We start from the raw sequence: 17,346 nt of genomic DNA, 5'->3' as shown, positions 1-17,346 counted from the left end.
CGAACCTGGGACCTTTCAGTCCGCAGGCCGACACTCTATCCACTGAGCCAAACCGGTTTTGGCCTGAAAATTTTTTATAGCACTAGAAATAGTAATCCAAAGTTGATAGATGCTGTGATTGCCCCAAAAGAGTAAAAATGCCTGTCATTTGTGAAGCGGGGGAGAGGGAGGAGAGGTGTAGAATGTGAAGCACTGTGGAACTGTTTGTTTGATAATGTCAGAGATACACTGAGATTAGTAAGGCTTTCTTACTGGGTGGTATATTAAGTTTTTATTATCTTTGTATAAAGATAGTTTTTTTAAACATTTTTATTGATTTCATAGAGGAAGGGGGAGGGAGAGAGAGAGAGAGGGCAACATCAATAATGAGAGAGAATCGTTGATTGGCTGCCTCCTGCATGCCCCCTATTTGGGGAACGAGCCCTCAACCCAAGCATGTGCACTTGACTGGAATAGAACCCAGGACCTATTAGACAGAAGCTTTTTTCCCCATTCCCTCTAAGATAGGAATGTTGGAGACAGGCACATTCTAAGACTAGTCTCTCAAATAATGGAGGATGAATGATTTCGTTTTTATTTTTTCATTGATTTTAATCAAAATCCAGCAAGTTGATTTTTCAATAACTGCATTTCTATTGACCGTGTGTTGTTGTTTTTTTTGTTGTTGTTTATTTTTTTTAAGATTTTCTTTTTAAAGAAGCCAGTAAAGGAAAGAACGGGTCACTTAACATTGGGTCTTGTTGGATCTTGAGGATAAGGTTACGAAAATGACTTGAGAAAAGTCAGATGTTCAGGGAGTGATTGTGCCTACTAGGTTCCATTAGTGTTAATGGATATAGGTAGTGAATCCCATGTGCCTTCTTAGGAACAGAGTCTGCAGCCTTACTAGTAAGGTGCTGTGTAGTTGTGCTGGTCTGCTTCAGGCTCTGATTTTTATTAGTTAATTTCATTTTTAGATTGTGTAAGTAATCTAAGTTTCGTTTTTAGATTGTGTAAGTAATCTAGTAAGTTTCGTTTTTAGATTGTGCTTATAAATTACCCAAGAGATAGATCTTCTCCTTAGTTTTGTTTTGGGAGAACAATGGAAAATTCTCTCTCTCCCTCCCACTTCCTTTGGTACAGCCAGTAAGTTTAGAATAATTTGTGTCGGAGACATGTAGATACTCTTTTCTTGTATTGCTAGAGGTCATAGCTAACAAAGATAATTTTGTGTTATTTTTCTTTATAAACAGGTCTTATTTAGAATATAGATGTTAAATATCTTTTTCTTCAATAGCTGTTCGGTTTGGTCGTATTCCTAAGCGTGAAAAACAGAGGATGCTAATTGAAATGCAGAGTGCGATGAAGACCATGATGAACAGCCAGTTCAGTGGTCATTTGCAAAATGACACATTAGTAGACCATGAACAGACAGCCTTACCAGCCCAGGAACAGCTGCGACCCAAGCCCCAGCTGGAGCAAGAAAGCATCAAAAGCTCTTCTCCTCCCTCTTCTGATTTTGCAAAGGAAGAAGTGATTGGCATGGTGACCAGAGCCCACAAGGATACCTTTTTGTATAATCAAGAGCAGCGAGAAAACTCAGCAGAGACCATGCAGCCCCAGAGAGAACGGATTCCCAAGAACTTGGAGCAGTATAATTTAAATCATGACCGTTGTGGCAATGGGCTTAGCAGCCATTTTCCTTGTAGCGAGAGCCAGCAGAATCTCAATGGACAGTATAAGGGGAGGAACATAATGCACTACCCAAATGGGCATGCCATTTGTATTGCAAATGGACATTGTATGAACTTCTCCAATGCTTATACTCAAAGAGTATGTGATAGAGTTTCGATAGATGGATTTTCTCAGAATGAGAACAAGAATAGTTACCTGTGCAACAATGGAGGGAGAATGCATCTGGTATAGTGAAATCAATTTTTTTTGCTCACCTCATATTAAGGAAAGATTTGAAGGTTTTCTGTGTGGGGGATATACCAACTTCAAGGGTGGGAGAGGGGTGTCAGAAAACCTAAGAGATTTACAGAATCAATTTTGGGCAATATTTTAGGTCAGATGCTTTTAATATAGACATTTGTTGAATGACCTAATTTTACACACAGGTACAAGCATGTGATTTGATTGATACTATGATTGGGATTAGGATTTTATGTAAAACATGGATCATGTAGAATTGGTCCTTTAATTCTTAGAAATCCCTTTCAAAATTTAAGCATTCTGATTAATCACTACCATACTAGCTTTGGGATTTTCTCTTTAAGGACAGTAATTTCTTGATTTCTATAGGAAGAGTTTTCTTTAACCATTATAATGCAAATAGGTCTTTGGTTATAGAACATGGAAGTTTTATTGTGTGAGAATTTAGGAATATTTTAATAGGCAGTTTCTCAGGATTTTCTCAGACTTCATCCTATGAGATGAGTTAATGTTATTCATAGCATTCAAGTTTTTTTTCATCAAATACAACAGTCTACATGAAAGTACAGTGTTTATATTCAGCCAAAATTTCATCAAAAGCATCAGTACTGCACCATTTCCAGTTTAAATCACGAGGTCCTTTGATAGTGCTTGGTATTTCCCACAGCCAGGTAACTAAAGCCTTCTCTCTATATTTTCAAAATCGTTGACTTACCTCAATCCTTAGGTTAGGAGTTTTGGTCACTTGCAAGTATTTGATCCCATTGATCTGAAATGTGACCTTATATTTTATTAGGATTAGTGGCTGCCTTATGGAGGGAAAAAAAAATCACAGTTACAGAATCATTTCATTCCTGGATCTTATGGATTTAGTGAACATTTAAAGGATGATTTTACTAATAGAGATTACAGCGCATGCTTCCTAATCTTTTCAGTGTTTTTATGTCTTTAGCTTCCTATTTTTTCCTCCCCAGTCCTCATTTAGAAGTTGCACCTTGTATCTCCAGTCATTGTTTCCTATTGACTAAGTGGAGGTCAGTGCTTACATCATTGTTTATAAAACAGATGATTAGTGATCTTTTTATTTTTTATTTTATTTTTTTGATTAGTGATCTTTTTAAAAAAGTGACGCATCTCACTATATTTTCCTCTTTGAAATTACAACATTGTAATTGTGACCATTTAGAAAAAAGTGAGTTTTGAAATATTAACTGTGGGCTTGGGTTCGAGGCCTGTGACTTCTAGTTATTTGGTAAGTCACCAAACATCTTAGGGTCTCATTTTCTCATCTAAGAAATTGTAATATCTGCCATAACTGATAGGATTGAGAATCAAATAAATATGTGTGTTTATTTTTTTTTAATTTAAAAAAAAAATATATTTTATTGATTTTATTACAGAGAGGAAGAGAGAGGGATAGAGAGTTAGAAACATCGATGATAGAGAAACATCGATCAGCTGCCTTTTGCACACCCCCCACTGGGGATGTGCCCACAACCAAGGTACATGCCCTTGACCGGAATCAAACCTGGGATCTTTCAGTCCGCAGGCCAACGCTCTATCCACTGAGCCAAACCGGTTTCGGCTGTGTGTTTATTTTTAAACCATAAAGCCAGCATAAGGTGGCAGCAGTGCTACAAAATAAACCCTTCAACCTGTGCAATGGGTTTTTGAAATAGCTTGTTACAGAGCTCATTTTTCCCTTAGGCTGCCTCTTGCATGGTAACAAGTTAATTGCTATTTAAATTAGGTTGCTGTGAAGCTTTTTGTCAAAAGGTAGAATATCCAAAAGCGAAAGTGTTGTTATCAGTAACACCTGAGGGTTATTTTCATGTTGGTGTTTCCAATGATTGAGATGCTACTTCTGAAATTTCTTTACCACCTCTCACAATTAAAAGAGTTTTTCTGTTTTGTGCATATTAGGTTTGTCCAATGAGTAAATCTCCATATGTGGATCCTCATAAATCAGGGCATGAAATCTGGGAAGAATTTTCAATGAGCTTCACTCCGGCAGTGAAAGAAGTGGTGGAATTTGCAAAGCGTATTCCTGGATTCAGAGATCTCTCTCAGCATGACCAAGTCAACCTTTTAAAGGCTGGGACTTTTGAGGTAGATTTTGTTCACCTTGAGTATGGGTACAGGGCATGCATTTTATTTCCATGCATTTTACTTCTTTTCTAAATGAGTATTTATAGTCCAGAGGCTGAAACTACCAACAAAAGAAGGACCATCTCAGGATCTTGGGAGAGAGACTAGCTAGGTAAATGCAGTTACTTAGGACTTAAAATATGAATGATCTGTATTCCCAGCATACAAACTCCAGGTTCTAGTATTGCTTTTAGACGCGGACTTGGTGGGTTTTGCAGAGTGAGGGACACCTACTGAAAGCCTAGCCTGGTGTCGACTATGTACAGAATATGAAGAGTGTGGTCTTTGTCTTTTAGGAGATTGTAGAATACAGGGTGGGGCAACAGTAGGTGTACAGTGTGAGTACGCGAAACACAAGAATTTATTCTTGCATTATTATTTATTATTGATTATTGCATTTTCCATACAAACAACGGTAAACCTACTTTTACCCCACCCTGTATCTGGTGGATGTATCAGACATCTCTTCCGTGCCAGCTCAGGTTTTCTTGGCCTCATCTCACTACAGAACCCATGGCTGCTTTTTCTATCCCAGCTTCTCTTGTGTGATGCCTTCTGCCTGGGCTTGAGGCAGCCACGGTTGGCAGGTTTAGTAGGACACAGACAGTGCCTCTTGTGCTCAGGTGTCTAGGTGACTCTCACGGGTCTGCTCCATGGCTTCCCTATTGCTGCTGAGGTATAAGTCTCAGGACTTGATTGGAGCTCACTTACGCGTTATTCTAAAATGCAGGGTGGGAGGTGGGAGGTGGGAAGTTGATGTCTGGTGGGTGAAATCTTTGATTCGTGGGAGTAGGGAGCCATCTCTCCATAAAAGTCCCACATGATTGAGCTCTTAGTTTTTCTTAATAAGTGGTGGCTGGCTCAATAAATATTGCTAGTATTTGCTCTCTCTGCTTCCCTATTCCATTTTCTTTTTCCTTGCTCTTGTTTTCACATGTGCCAGTGCACACCCCACATAAACTTTTACCTTACGCTCTGTTTTCTGGGGCACCTGGACTAGAACAGAGAAGAAGCCATGTTAATGAATGAAATATCTATGGTGTAGTTAAAAAATAACACCTACAGGTTAGGATTTTAAGTTTAAAGGAAAACATTACACTTAAGATTTAAAGCCACAGGTATGTCAGTGATCAATTCACCCATTTTTTTTTTTTTTACTGATTAAAGTATTACATATTAATTCACCCATTTTTGAGGTTAAGTAACTACAGCCCAGAGAGGTACAGAGACTTTTGTTGGACTACCAGTGAATTCGTAACACGGTCAGGGCTGGAACACAAACCCCTAATTCCATGTCTTGGGTTCTTTCTGCTGTATGATTTGTCTTGGGGTTGCTGTGTTTTAGGTAGCCCCATCTTCATAGAAGGCTCGCCCTCTTTTGGATTGTCTTGGGTAAAACAAGTCTTTGGGAGCATTGCAAAGAGAAGGTGCTCAGTGTTCCGCTGATGATGAGGGAAAAATATGTGACAGATGTCACCATTTAGTGTAGTGGAGGGAGTGCTGTGGGTAAGCAGTTGTTGACTGGTGTGGTTCATATTTTGATTCTAACTTGGTGTGTAGACCACTTTTACTGTACTAGCTGTCTTTGTGGATTATCTCTTTGGGCTATGATTTCTTGAAATGGTCTAATTAGAGTTCATCTGTTGCATATGCCTTGGCTGCATTTGATGTTTTGATATTTCCAAGTGTTACTGTATTGAAATACTGCTTTTTTATTTAGGGCTTAGAGACTGTGAGATATACTTGATAGCTTTTAAAGAGTTTCTTTAATGTTTTTGGCCAAGGCCAAGTTTCAAATTTCTTGGCATTATTGCTTGCTTTAATTTTGTATTTGCATTTCAGAATCTTTATTGATAAGAGTATCACAGGACTTAAGTATTTTGCTACTGGTTGCTAGAAATAAAAAAAAAAATCTTCTTGGAATATTTACTGCTTTGGTAGAGAATTTGCCTTAAGGAAATGATTCTGGGTAAAATAAACTCAGTTTTTCCTTTACTACAGCTTTTATATGTAGAATGTTTTTAACTGACTTGAATACTGAGGTATTTCTCAGCATTGGTATTGAACTTCTTCAAATACACCTAAGTCTTTTTCTTTTTCCAGGTTTTAATGGTACGGTTTGCGTCATTATTTGATGCAAAGGAGCGTACTGTCACCTTTTTAAGTGGAAAGAAGTATAGCGTGGATGACTTGCACTCAATGGGAGCCGGGGATCTGCTGAATTCTATGTTTGAGTTTAGTGAGAAGCTGAACGCCCTCCAGCTTAGCGATGAAGAGATGAGTTTGTTTACAGCAGTTGTCCTGGTATCTGCAGGTAAGCAAGCTGGTTCAAAACTGTGCCACACCTAGAATATAATGACCAACGGGGGAGAAGGTATCAGTTATTAACAAGGTTATGGAATAACAGCTGTGAGAACTAAGTAGAGAAGTTGTAACTGACCGGGACAGCAGAAAGTCAGTGTAACTTCTTACGTAGAGGAACGATCACGCACCAACAAAGTGATGCTTTAACATTACTTCTGCGTTGTTATCTGGGTGTATTAGGCGAGTCATTAGAGCTGGAGAGGCAGGTGGAGAGCCTGTTGAAATAACTTTAGGTCTGAGGCAGTGGAATGAGCACTTCCGAAACAGGTTGTGGCGGAGGCGGAGGCGGTGGAGGAGGAGGACTATATCCAGAGAAACTTGAGGAAGAAAGGAAGGCAGCGGGTGAGTCAGAGTTCTATGCTAGGAACTCTGCTACTATCATCATTTGTGTTTTCCACCAGGACCATGGTTTTTATTTTGTTTTAATCTCCTTTTGAAAAAGTCTTGTTCTGTTTCTTGACCATAAGAATAATGTGAGTTCTTTGAAAAATCGAAAGTAGTAAGATGAAATAAGGGTGATAATATCACTACCAAAAAGATAACATTAGGAGTCTATCCATTCTGCTATCTATCCATTTATCCATTTGCCTGCTTATTGATATAAGTTATGTAAAAAATGTTGGACCTACTAAGTGGAAAACTTTAGAAAAGAATATATGCATTCTTATTTTTGTTATGTTCATATGTGAAGATATATAAGAAATATATATGCACAAGTCCATGCATTTTAAAATAATATGTTTTCACTTAAATATATGATAGTATTCATGTCAAATTTAAATCTTTACCATTTATAAAGGACTGATGTTATTGTTAAAGCATTATCTAGACAGGAAAATAAAATTCAGGAACTACAGAAGAGTATTAAATGAAAATTCTTCCTTTTGCTACTCCGAGCCTGTTCTTCAGATAACTATGTTTCTAACCATCTTTCATTTTGATTGTTCTGATGGTTGCCCACCCAACTCTAAATACTATACTTATACCTCTTTTTATTTACTAGCTATAACTGATAAGTAAAAGTGTCCTCTCACTTTTTACAAATTTTATTTTTTCAGTTACTGTATTGGTTTTATTTATAATTATTTCAGCATGCTCACATTAAAAAAAAATTCTCACCCGAGGATATTTTTCCATTAATTTTTTTTTTTAGAGCAAGTGGAACAAAGGAAAGGAGAGGGGAGGGAGGAGAAAGAGATAGAGACAGAGATAGAGAGAGAGAAAGAGAGAGAGAGAAATATCAATTGAGAGAGCCACATAGTCCAGTTGCCTCCCACATGCTCCCTGATGGGGCTGAGGCTCGAACCAGATTGTGTGAAATGGCACCATTCGCTTTCAGTTGAAGATTAGGAACTGGCACGTAGACCAAGGCCCATATAGATTTTAGTTGTCCTCATAGAGGTTTTGTTGAAGGAATTTAACTTTCATCCTGTAGGAAGAGAAGTGCATAAAGAGGAGATTTGGTGAGACTGGGGAGAGGGAAGCAGCAGCAGCTAAGGAAGTAGATGTTGGATGTGTCAGAGTTAAACTGCATAGTGTAGAATTTAGTGCATCATTTAGAAGATGAATTTCCACTTGAGGTTGTGTAGCCTGTTATAGTTTCTAGAGGGTTATTGTTTTATGATCTAGCTAGATTTGTAGTTAGGTTCTTTGGCCTCGAAGTTCTAAAACCATGGTCTTATTTTTTAAAAAATATTTTTTATTGATTTTTTTACAGAGAGGAAGGGAGAGGGATAGAGTTAGAAACATCGATGAGAGAGAAACATCGATCAGCTGCCTCCTGCACACCCCCTACTGGGAATGTGCCTGCAACCAAGGTACATGCGCTTGACCAGAATCGAACCTGGTACCCCTCAGTCCGCAGGCCGACGTTCTATCCATTGAGCCAAACCACTCAGGGCGAAACCATGGTTTTAGAGATTGAGGTTTTAGAAAAATGTTATATGATTTACATCATTAGGTGTAGGCGTCCATTTCCGTGAAGTTCTGAGTTGTATAGAGAAGCATAGGTGATCCAAACACAAAATACTCACCAGGAGACAACCACTTCCTATACTCAAATGTCCTTCCCCATTTACTGTTTCTTTCTTTGTTTGCCCATTGAGATTATTTTGCTTGTGGGGATCACTGTCATTCTCTTCCAGTTGTTGGTATTGTAAGTTACTGATGATATAATGCAAACCAGTTACTTTCTTCTGCCAAAATATGAGCTCTGTAAAGGAAGGAATTTTGGGTTGTTATGTTGACTGCTAATTCTTTAGCACCTATCACAGTAACCATCTACATTCAATCTGTGTTTGGTGAATGAATTAATAAATTGCAAGGATGTTAAAGAAAACAGTTACTTGGATATTAAAGGCAGGGGTGACTTGTAGAAGCATTGTTAAAAACTTTAATTTTGCAAAGATGACCCTTATGGATTATATGGCCAAAGTCAAATGTCAAGAGAAAAGAGGTCTTTTATTCATTGAACAATTTTGTCTGAAAAATTATGACACCCCCAAGCCAAAAATCAACGTTCATTTGTGTGTTTTTTAAGGATTACCGTATAGTTCAAATCAGTAGTCACCAATTTGTTTCTTTTTCTGTAAGAATTAGTGCATAGTATTGATAATAATCCAAGCTTATTAAATGTAAGATAAGCCTATTTTCATTATTTTTTCTGCATTTAGAGTTAAACTTTTTTTCCTTTACTATTAAATTTTAGTCCTTGTTCTAAGTATTTGTATTGCAAGTGGCTTTAAAAAAAAAAATTTATTGATTTTTTACAGAGAGGAAGGGAGAGGGATAGAGAGTCAGAAACATCGATGAGAGAGAAACATCGATAAGCTGCCTCCTGCACACCGCCCACTGGGGATGTGCCCGCAACCAAGGTACATGCCCTTGACCGGAATCGAACCTGGGACCCTTCAGTCTGCAGGCCGACGCTCGATCCACTGAGCCAAACCCGTTTTGGCGCAAGTGGCTTTTTAAGCTATCAGTTACAATGGAAGACTTCCTTAATCTCCTTGTAAAAAATGAAAAAGGTTATAAATGGCCAGAGAATATTGTTTCCTTGGATAAGTGTTTTTCTTATTAATGACAACTCCCTATACTGGGAGTCATTGACTATTTCTTGCATACTACTGCCTCCTATTGTAAAGGGAAGAAATAGCCCTCGATGATGAAAAAAGTCAATGGGCAGACAACATAGGTTTGGCTAATTTTAAGATACTTTTTTTTTTTTTAAAGATACTTCCTTTTATTGCTAGTTTATTAAACCACTTAATATTGGTATGATGAGTTTAATAAACACAGTATGCTTAATGAAAGTGCATGCAGGTTAATATAGACATTAAAGTTGCATAGTATATTGGCTATCTATTACGGTATAGCAAGCTACTCTAAAACGTAGTGGCTTAAAAATGGGTACATTTATTTCCCACAGTTTCTGAGGGCTAGGGCTATGGGTGTGGCTTAGATGTGTGCCTCTCGCTCCAGGTTTCTTAGGAGGTTGTAGCCAGCTCTGGGCAGGGCTGCGGTCTCATATGAAGGCTCTACAAGGAAGGGTCTGCTTCCAGGCTTCTTCACATGGTTGGTGGCAGGATTCAGTTCCTTGCACGATGTTGGACTGAGTGCCTCTGTTCCTTGCTGGCTGTTGGCTGGAAACCTCCCTCTGCTCCTTCGCACTGGGCCACTCCGTAGGGCAGCTCACAGCATGGCATCTGGTTTTGTGCGTGCCTAAGATAGAAAACTATATTTAAAAAATTTTTTTAAATTTTATTTATTTTTATTATTTTTTTAGAGAGAGAAGAAGGGAAGAGGGATAGAGAGATAGAAACATCGATGAGAGAGAAAATCATCAATCGGTTGCCTCCTGCATGCACCCCTACTGGGGATCGAGCCCGCAGCCCAGGGATGTGCCCTGACCAGGAATTGAACTGGTGAACTTTTGGTTCCTGGGTCAACGCTCAACCACTGAGCCATACCAGCCGGGCAAGGAAGCTACAGTTTTTTTGGTAATCTAATGTTTTGTTCATTAGTGGTGAGCCAGGAAGTTGAGTCCACTCAAGGGACGAGGGAGAGAGAGACAAGGACAAGGATACCAGGATGAGGAGGTCACGGAGGCTCTTTAGAGGCAGCCTGCCACCCATGGTAGCATACGAGTGCGGGTGTATTCCGTGTGAGGCACAGTTCTGTTTCTGAACTACACTGTTCATTCTGTTTTGCCAATTAGGAGCAGTTGAAAGGAGCAGGTGGCATCTCATTTTTTAAAAATCAGAAACTCTTTAACTATTTTGTGAACACAAATACTTAAGCACAAAAGAATTTTGATTTAGCAAGTGTACCAGGTAATACATGTCTTCATAATATAATAAATAGCTATAAAAATTTGCCACTGGGATTGAAAAAACTTTGTCATTTATCTTTTGCCCGTGTTCCAATGTATAAAATCTTGTTTTGAATTCATTAATGCGATCGATGAACAGGAATTATATGTATATTGAGTGTCAGTAACACATCCTCTCCTTCATGTTTCTCTCTTCCTTACTCTGCATTAGATCGATCTGGAATAGAAAACGTCAACTCTGTGGAGGCTTTGCAGGAAACTCTCATCCGTGCACTGAGGACCTTAATAACGAAAAACCACCCAAACGAGGCCTCTATTTTTACAAAACTTCTTCTAAAGTTGCCAGATCTTCGATCTTTAAACAACATGCACTCTGAGGAGCTCTTGGCCTTTAAAGTTCACCCCTAAGGCCTTCGTTTATTTAACATGAACTGAGTCATACTAACTGTACATTTGTGCTAAAATGCTTATTTATATGTGTATACTGTACCATATGTGGAGATAGGAAGGCCTTTAAGAAACACAAGATTGTAGGCCATCTCTTTGTCATGCAGTAGCTGTTGGGATTGAGATTTTTTTCAGCCATGATTAGACGTTGACTGCATTTCCCTGATAGACCAATCAGCTGTGTCGCACTTAACTGGAGAAGTTACACTGAATTATAGTTACACTGAATGTTAGACTTTTTCATCTGCCAAAACCAAAAACCATTTTGATCTCCCTGTGGTATAAATATAACGCACAGTCCCAAGTATATGAGGACTTAAAAATTAATCCTTTGTGGTGGAAGTTCTATTGTATGATGGAAACTTGATTTTACCACAAGACTGTTGGATCTGGTGATTGGAGACGTCGTAGGTGAGGAGAGTTCCCTGTCTATTTTACTCTGCCACTGTTAGAGTAAAAGTGTATGATCCTGGGCAGGTTAGTTGGTTGTGGAAAAAGAGAATTGACAGTGTTTCCAATGCCCCACCTCACAGAGATACTAAAAAAATGTCTATAAAGCATATTTACCTCTTGGGAGATAGGCACTATGTAAATAAGGTAAAATTTTTGTTAGTATAATTATTCATTATAATATTCTTTTCTGATTTGTAAGCATTTCTTAGAAATGATTTCATAGTCCACACCAATCTATTCAGGGTTCCTGCATATGTGTGGGGTATCATCCTGGCACACACATATTCGAAGTTTATGGGTACATCAAATACATAGTATGTGTACATAATCTGTATGTGAATGTAGTTATACATATATTTCTTCACAATATTTTAAACTGTGAAGAACTTTATCATACAGTAAACTTAAGAGGTGTCAAAAGACCCAAATTAGGTGCATCTTACCTATTGATGACATAACCATTGCTTTAAATGTTTAGACAGTAGAATATCGAAGTTATGCTCTATTTTTGTTTAAGCAGCACTTAATGTAAAAATGCAACAGGCAGTCGAGTCCAAATTTCAGAAAATATGTACTTTAGAGTTCACCTTTGGCAAAAGTTTTGGTTCAAGAGAATAGTTGTTTAAAAGTTTATTCAGATTCTTACCTTGAGCTAAAAAAGGTAACATTGCTGCCCCTTATACACATGCTGCAGCTTGATGATAAATAATATTTTGATTCATTCTGAAGAACCAGTCAATGTTGAAGAAAGTTGTTTAATATGTTGGTGTGTATGTGCGCGCACGCACGCGGGTGCGCGCTAGTGTGTTCTGAGCCCCCCCCCTCCCCCAAATAACACTACAGGGATTTTACCAAATTAGATTTAATCTATAATTAGGAAAATCATTTAGTGTGTGACTTACAGGTTTAGAAGTGGAATAGTCAAAAACATTTCATTCACTTTTACTGGGTTTTATTAAATAGGTAAGATCAACCTCTTTATGGAAGTAGGAGAAATAGCCAAAGTTGAGGATTTTATGTATGTTTTTCTGTTTCCCTAGAAAATAGCACTTGTTTTTTTTTTTTTTTTTTGGCGGGGGAGGAGAATAAAGATTGCCTTCTATATAATTTTTTGGATTATATAAACTTGCAAAAATGAAAAGAGCCCACTTTACTATACTCAGCCTGTTACTTTAATGACGTGAGCAGAATGCCTTATTTTGTAATCTTGTTTAACTTGTTGCTGTGGGTACTTGAATTCCTGTGGCACTAGTTAAGTAAGTTAAAAATAAAGTTAAACCCTCTCATTATTAAAGAGGAAAGGTGATGGTGATGTCTGTAATACAATATAAACCATAATTGTGGTTTACCTTAAATAGGTATGACTCTTATGGGATATACAGTATAGTTTTGTGAATTCTTTACATGATAGCATTATCTTTTTATAATTTTTTTCCCCTGAGATAAATGCATAGTTTTATTCTATGGGGAATAGAAACAGCTTTTTGAAATAATACTGAAAACCTCAAAGATCATCTTGATTTTTAATTTTTGCCTTTTGCGTAAGCGTCTTTATAACATGTATCTTTAAAACAATTACTAAGTCTTTAGGAATGTGTAACCAGAACTATGTTAGTATTGCTTATAAAACCTTAGGTTCAATATATACATGTATATGTCGATGTATAGGTATGTAGATTTGCATTTTGTCTTGTAAAATTTTATTTGAATGAATTCTTCCTGTAGGTAATGGGAAACAAAATTAATAATTCATGTGCCACTCATAGCATTTCTATATTTGAAAATAGCCCAACATTGAAACTTCTAATTCTAAAATTAAACCAGCAGCCTATTACAAGCACATTCTTTGATTGGGTCATTGGTTATAAACTTACTAAATGCAGAGAAGACAAATCAGTTTTAGGAAACTTCTGAGTCGGTGGGACACTGTTGATTAATTAATATTGTACTGTATGAATTAAGTGATGCTTTAACTCGTGATTTTTACATTTTAAAGTTAAAATATGGGCATTATGTCAGCACACTTAAGGGCATTATGTCAGCAAGCTAAAACTTCCCCCTCCCCCCTGTGCTTTTAATGTGTCTCTTTACATGATCTGAGAAGAGGATTCAAGCTTTGAGAGAGAAATAGCTGAGGGAAATGGGTAACATCTTCTTGGAATGCAGCTTTTTCTTATGGCAGTGGTTTAATTGCAGATTAAAAAATTAGAAGGATTAAGTGTATAGTTTTCATATTGTCATTTCAAGAAATTACCATTGTAACTTGGTAAGATACGAGTTATTTTATGTAAACATCATTGCAAGGCAAGGTGTAGAAGCTCAGCTAGATTTATTACTGTGCACGAGAGTAAGTACCTATCTCAACTATTCTTTTTCCTTTCCAATATAAAGTTTGCTGAATGTACAAGAAGAGTTTATCACTTAGGATATAGAATTTTTTTTAGGGGTTGGGGGGAGGAGTTCTGTAAAGAAATGATGACCTATACGCAAAGATTATCTTGATTTGATCTGAAACAAAACTTGAAGCTATTCTTGGACTAACATGGAAAAATAAAATGGCTATTGTTTTAAAAAAATGGTAGAAATACATTGTTGACAAGATATGAATTAAGTTTATTTTCTACAAACTGTTACTGATGAGGACATGGGTAATACCTTCCATGTTTCTGAAAAGTAATCTGTACATGACCGGGGGGGGGGGGGATAATAAATATTATTTCTAACCAAGTATGGTTTTGGTATCTTTCTATCTCGACGTTTTTGTAAGACCATTTATAATTTATCTTAACACCTTTTCTTGACCGTAGCAGGGTCTCTTATGTAAATCTTTAATTTAGCACAGGGGGATGTCTGTGCATAACTTTTTTTGTTTTTTTTTTAACAGTTTAAAAAAATTTTTTTTATTGATTTCAGCGAGGAAGGGAGAGGGGGAGAGAGATTGAAACATCAATGATGAGAGAATCATTGATTGGCTGCCTCCTGCAGACCCTGTACCGAGAATTGAGCCCACAACCCGGGTATGTGCCCTTGACCAGAATCGAACCTGGGACCCTTCAGTCTGCAGGCCAACGCTCTATCCACTGAGCCAAACTGGCTAGGGTGCTCTTTTTTTAGAAGAAGGTTTTAGAGTTTGTTAGATTCCAGCAAGGATTGTTTTCTACAATGCCAGCTGGTAGTGGCTTACTGTTACCTGATAAGGTGGTCTTTCTGGGAAGGAGTTGGTGAGAGGAAGGGGAGACTTGATCTAGTCAAGAATCTGTCTTGGCCACGAATGGGATAAGGTGCCTCAAGGCACCCACCTCCACTCCCGACCCCCTTTCCTTTCCTAGCGGTTGTGGCCACGCTGGGGAGGTAAAGACAGTTACGTAAGTCAGCATTTCCTGTGTGTGTTTCCCGGACCAGTAACATCCACCATTTTCCTGGGGATACGAAGTGATGTTAGGTGGACAAAATAGGCTTCTTGTTGAAATACATTTGGAACTGCCAGGATAAACAAGGCTACTGAGGTGTCGTTACATCAGTGCTGTTTTCTGATGGGCGGATGTGCGTTGTGAATCCTTCGGGGTAGTGTCCAGTGGGATGCAGTATTCCCAAACTTCCTCCGCCAACTTACCCCCTCTTCTCTGTGCTAAGCACTTCTTGGGGCTCCCTGGCAGGGGTGCTTCCAGGAGAAAAAAACCGTGTAACCTACTTTGGGAGTTGATCACGATGTTGACCATCTTCTGTGGGTTATTACGTACATTTATGTTGTATTTCGTCCCCCTTTCCCTACAGTATAATAGGAAACATTGAGCTCTAAATAAGTGTGTGGTTGATGGAAAATAGGTTAAATTCCTTCTGAATCTGGAAACGCTGCAGGAATAGAGACAGCCAGTTCACGGATCTGGTTTTCGTTTTTACGCTCGGTTGGACCTGTTAAAATGTTGACATTAACGTCCTTAATTGTTAGTCTGTCTAAAAGTTTATTTAACAACTGGCCAGTGCACTGGCAGCCATGTGAGAGTTGCTCTTCACAGTGGGAAAGTTGGTTGCCCTGGGGTGGTTTTTCAGACACCAGAGGATCAGAGCCACTTAGAACAACACCGGGTGGGATGTGTGTAGTGGCGAGAAGGGCAGTCTTGGAGGAAGCGCAGAACCTCTCCAGATACTTTGAGTGGGCACGTAACTGACAGTCAAGACTCACTCTGGTGACCTCGACCTTCAGATGCCACTGATTTCCAGTAACGTCCTCAGGAGAATCTAAGCAAGTGATAAAGATGACCAAGTCCACATCCCATTACCAGCGCCTCAAACAAGAAAGCACGGGGAAGGTCCTCAGTGTTGTAGTGGAGCCGTCTTTGCCCACGGTATGCGTCTATAACGTAGGGCGTAGGGCAGACACCGTCAGCTTGGCGCTTCCTGCTAGTAAAAACAAGTCCCCGAAAGGGAAGGAAGAATTGCCTCTCTTTTGAGATTTAAATATTCTCAACATTGACCGAGGATGGAGGATACCTTTCTAGTTGTGATTCTTTTAAAAAAAAAAAAATATATATATTTTATTGATTTTTTACAGAGAGCAAGGGAGAGGGACAGAGAGTCAGAAACATAGATGAGAGAAACATCGATTAGCTGCCTCCTGCACACCCCCTGCTGGGGATGTGCCCGCAACCAAGGTACATGCCCTTGACCGGAATCGAACCCCGGACCCTCCAGTCCGCAGGGCAACGCTCTATCCACTGAGCCAAACCGGTCAGGGCTGATTCTGCTTTTCAATGACCTTGAGGAGGTCCCTTCACCTTTCTGGGTTCAGTTCCCTTCTATAAAGTGAGGGATTGGGCTGTATGCCCTCCAGCAACCTTCTAGGGCTAACAGTTGTGATACGATGATATGTAAACAACACAGCTGAAAAGATTATAGAAGGTGTTGGGGGTAGTTGGGGGGCAGAAACACAGTTCCTGTAGCTAAAGGTTGACAGATTACCCTTGCCTTAACCTGGTGTGACATTGCACACAGCTGGCCATCTGCCCACGGTCCTGGTGGTGTGACTCCCTGCTCCTTTGCCCTGCCTCAGTGCTCAGGGCTCCTGGTACCTTGACGCAAGGTCACCTCTCAAGACTCTGGGACAGGATGTGTGCAGGCGGAGGAGTTGTATCTAGGTGTTTCATATCCCCCAGGTTCCAACGCCCAGTGAAACTGGGGAAGGTCAGAAAGCACGAGGAACGGTGGGAAACCCCTGGCACTGAGCTCACTTGTCACTTCTCCAGTAGGTCCTGCATTTTTAGGTGAACAGTTTATGCTCAAGATGAGCTCTCTCCTGCACAGCAGCACCTTCCCATTTCGATCCTAACAAAAACGTCAGTTTTTGTAGTCCAAGAGTGTAAAATATTTTGGAGTTGATTCACTCATTTCTTCCCCTAGTTCTTTTTAATTCCCTCAAGGAAGTCAGGAACATTTTTACCATATAAAACCAAAACTTTGCCGAAACCGGTTTGGCTCAGTGGATAGAGCGTCGGCCTGCGGACTGGAAGGTCCTGGGTTCGATTTCGGTCGGGGGCATGTACCTTGGTTGCGGGCACATCCCCAGTGGGGGGTGTGCAGGAGGCAGCTGGTCAATGTTTCTCTCTCATCGACGTTTCTGGCTCTCTATCCCTCTCCCTTCCTCCCTGTAAAAATTAATAAAATATATTAAAAAAAACAACAAAAAAAACAAA

The 17,346-nt window shown here is 39.1% G+C and overlaps 1 protein-coding gene across 2 annotated transcripts in view; it reads left to right on the top strand.

Moving 5' to 3' along the window:
- Positions 1 to 14,348, top strand: part of NR1D2 (nuclear receptor subfamily 1 group D member 2) — a 29,705-nt gene extending 15,357 nt beyond the window's left edge. For both annotated transcript variants that reach the window (XM_054729718.1, XM_054729719.1), the window contains exons 5-8: positions 1,277 to 1,899; positions 3,838 to 4,023; positions 6,166 to 6,376; positions 10,968 to 14,348. In XM_054729718.1, coding sequence (XP_054585693.1) covers positions 1,277 to 1,899; positions 3,838 to 4,023; positions 6,166 to 6,376; positions 10,968 to 11,164 — 1,217 coding nt within the window. In that variant the 3' untranslated portion in view covers positions 11,165 to 14,348. The remainder of the gene's footprint in view (positions 1 to 1,276; positions 1,900 to 3,837; positions 4,024 to 6,165; positions 6,377 to 10,967) is intronic.
- Positions 14,349 to 17,346: the final 2,998 nt, after the last annotated feature.

Source organism: Eptesicus fuscus, chromosome 18 (assembly GCF_027574615.1).
Source record: "Eptesicus fuscus isolate TK198812 chromosome 18, DD_ASM_mEF_20220401, whole genome shotgun sequence".
Taxonomy (NCBI): domain Eukaryota; kingdom Metazoa; phylum Chordata; class Mammalia; order Chiroptera; family Vespertilionidae; genus Eptesicus; species Eptesicus fuscus.
The sequence above is the reverse complement of the archived record's forward strand: the minus strand, read 5'-3'. Positions and strand labels throughout refer to the sequence as shown.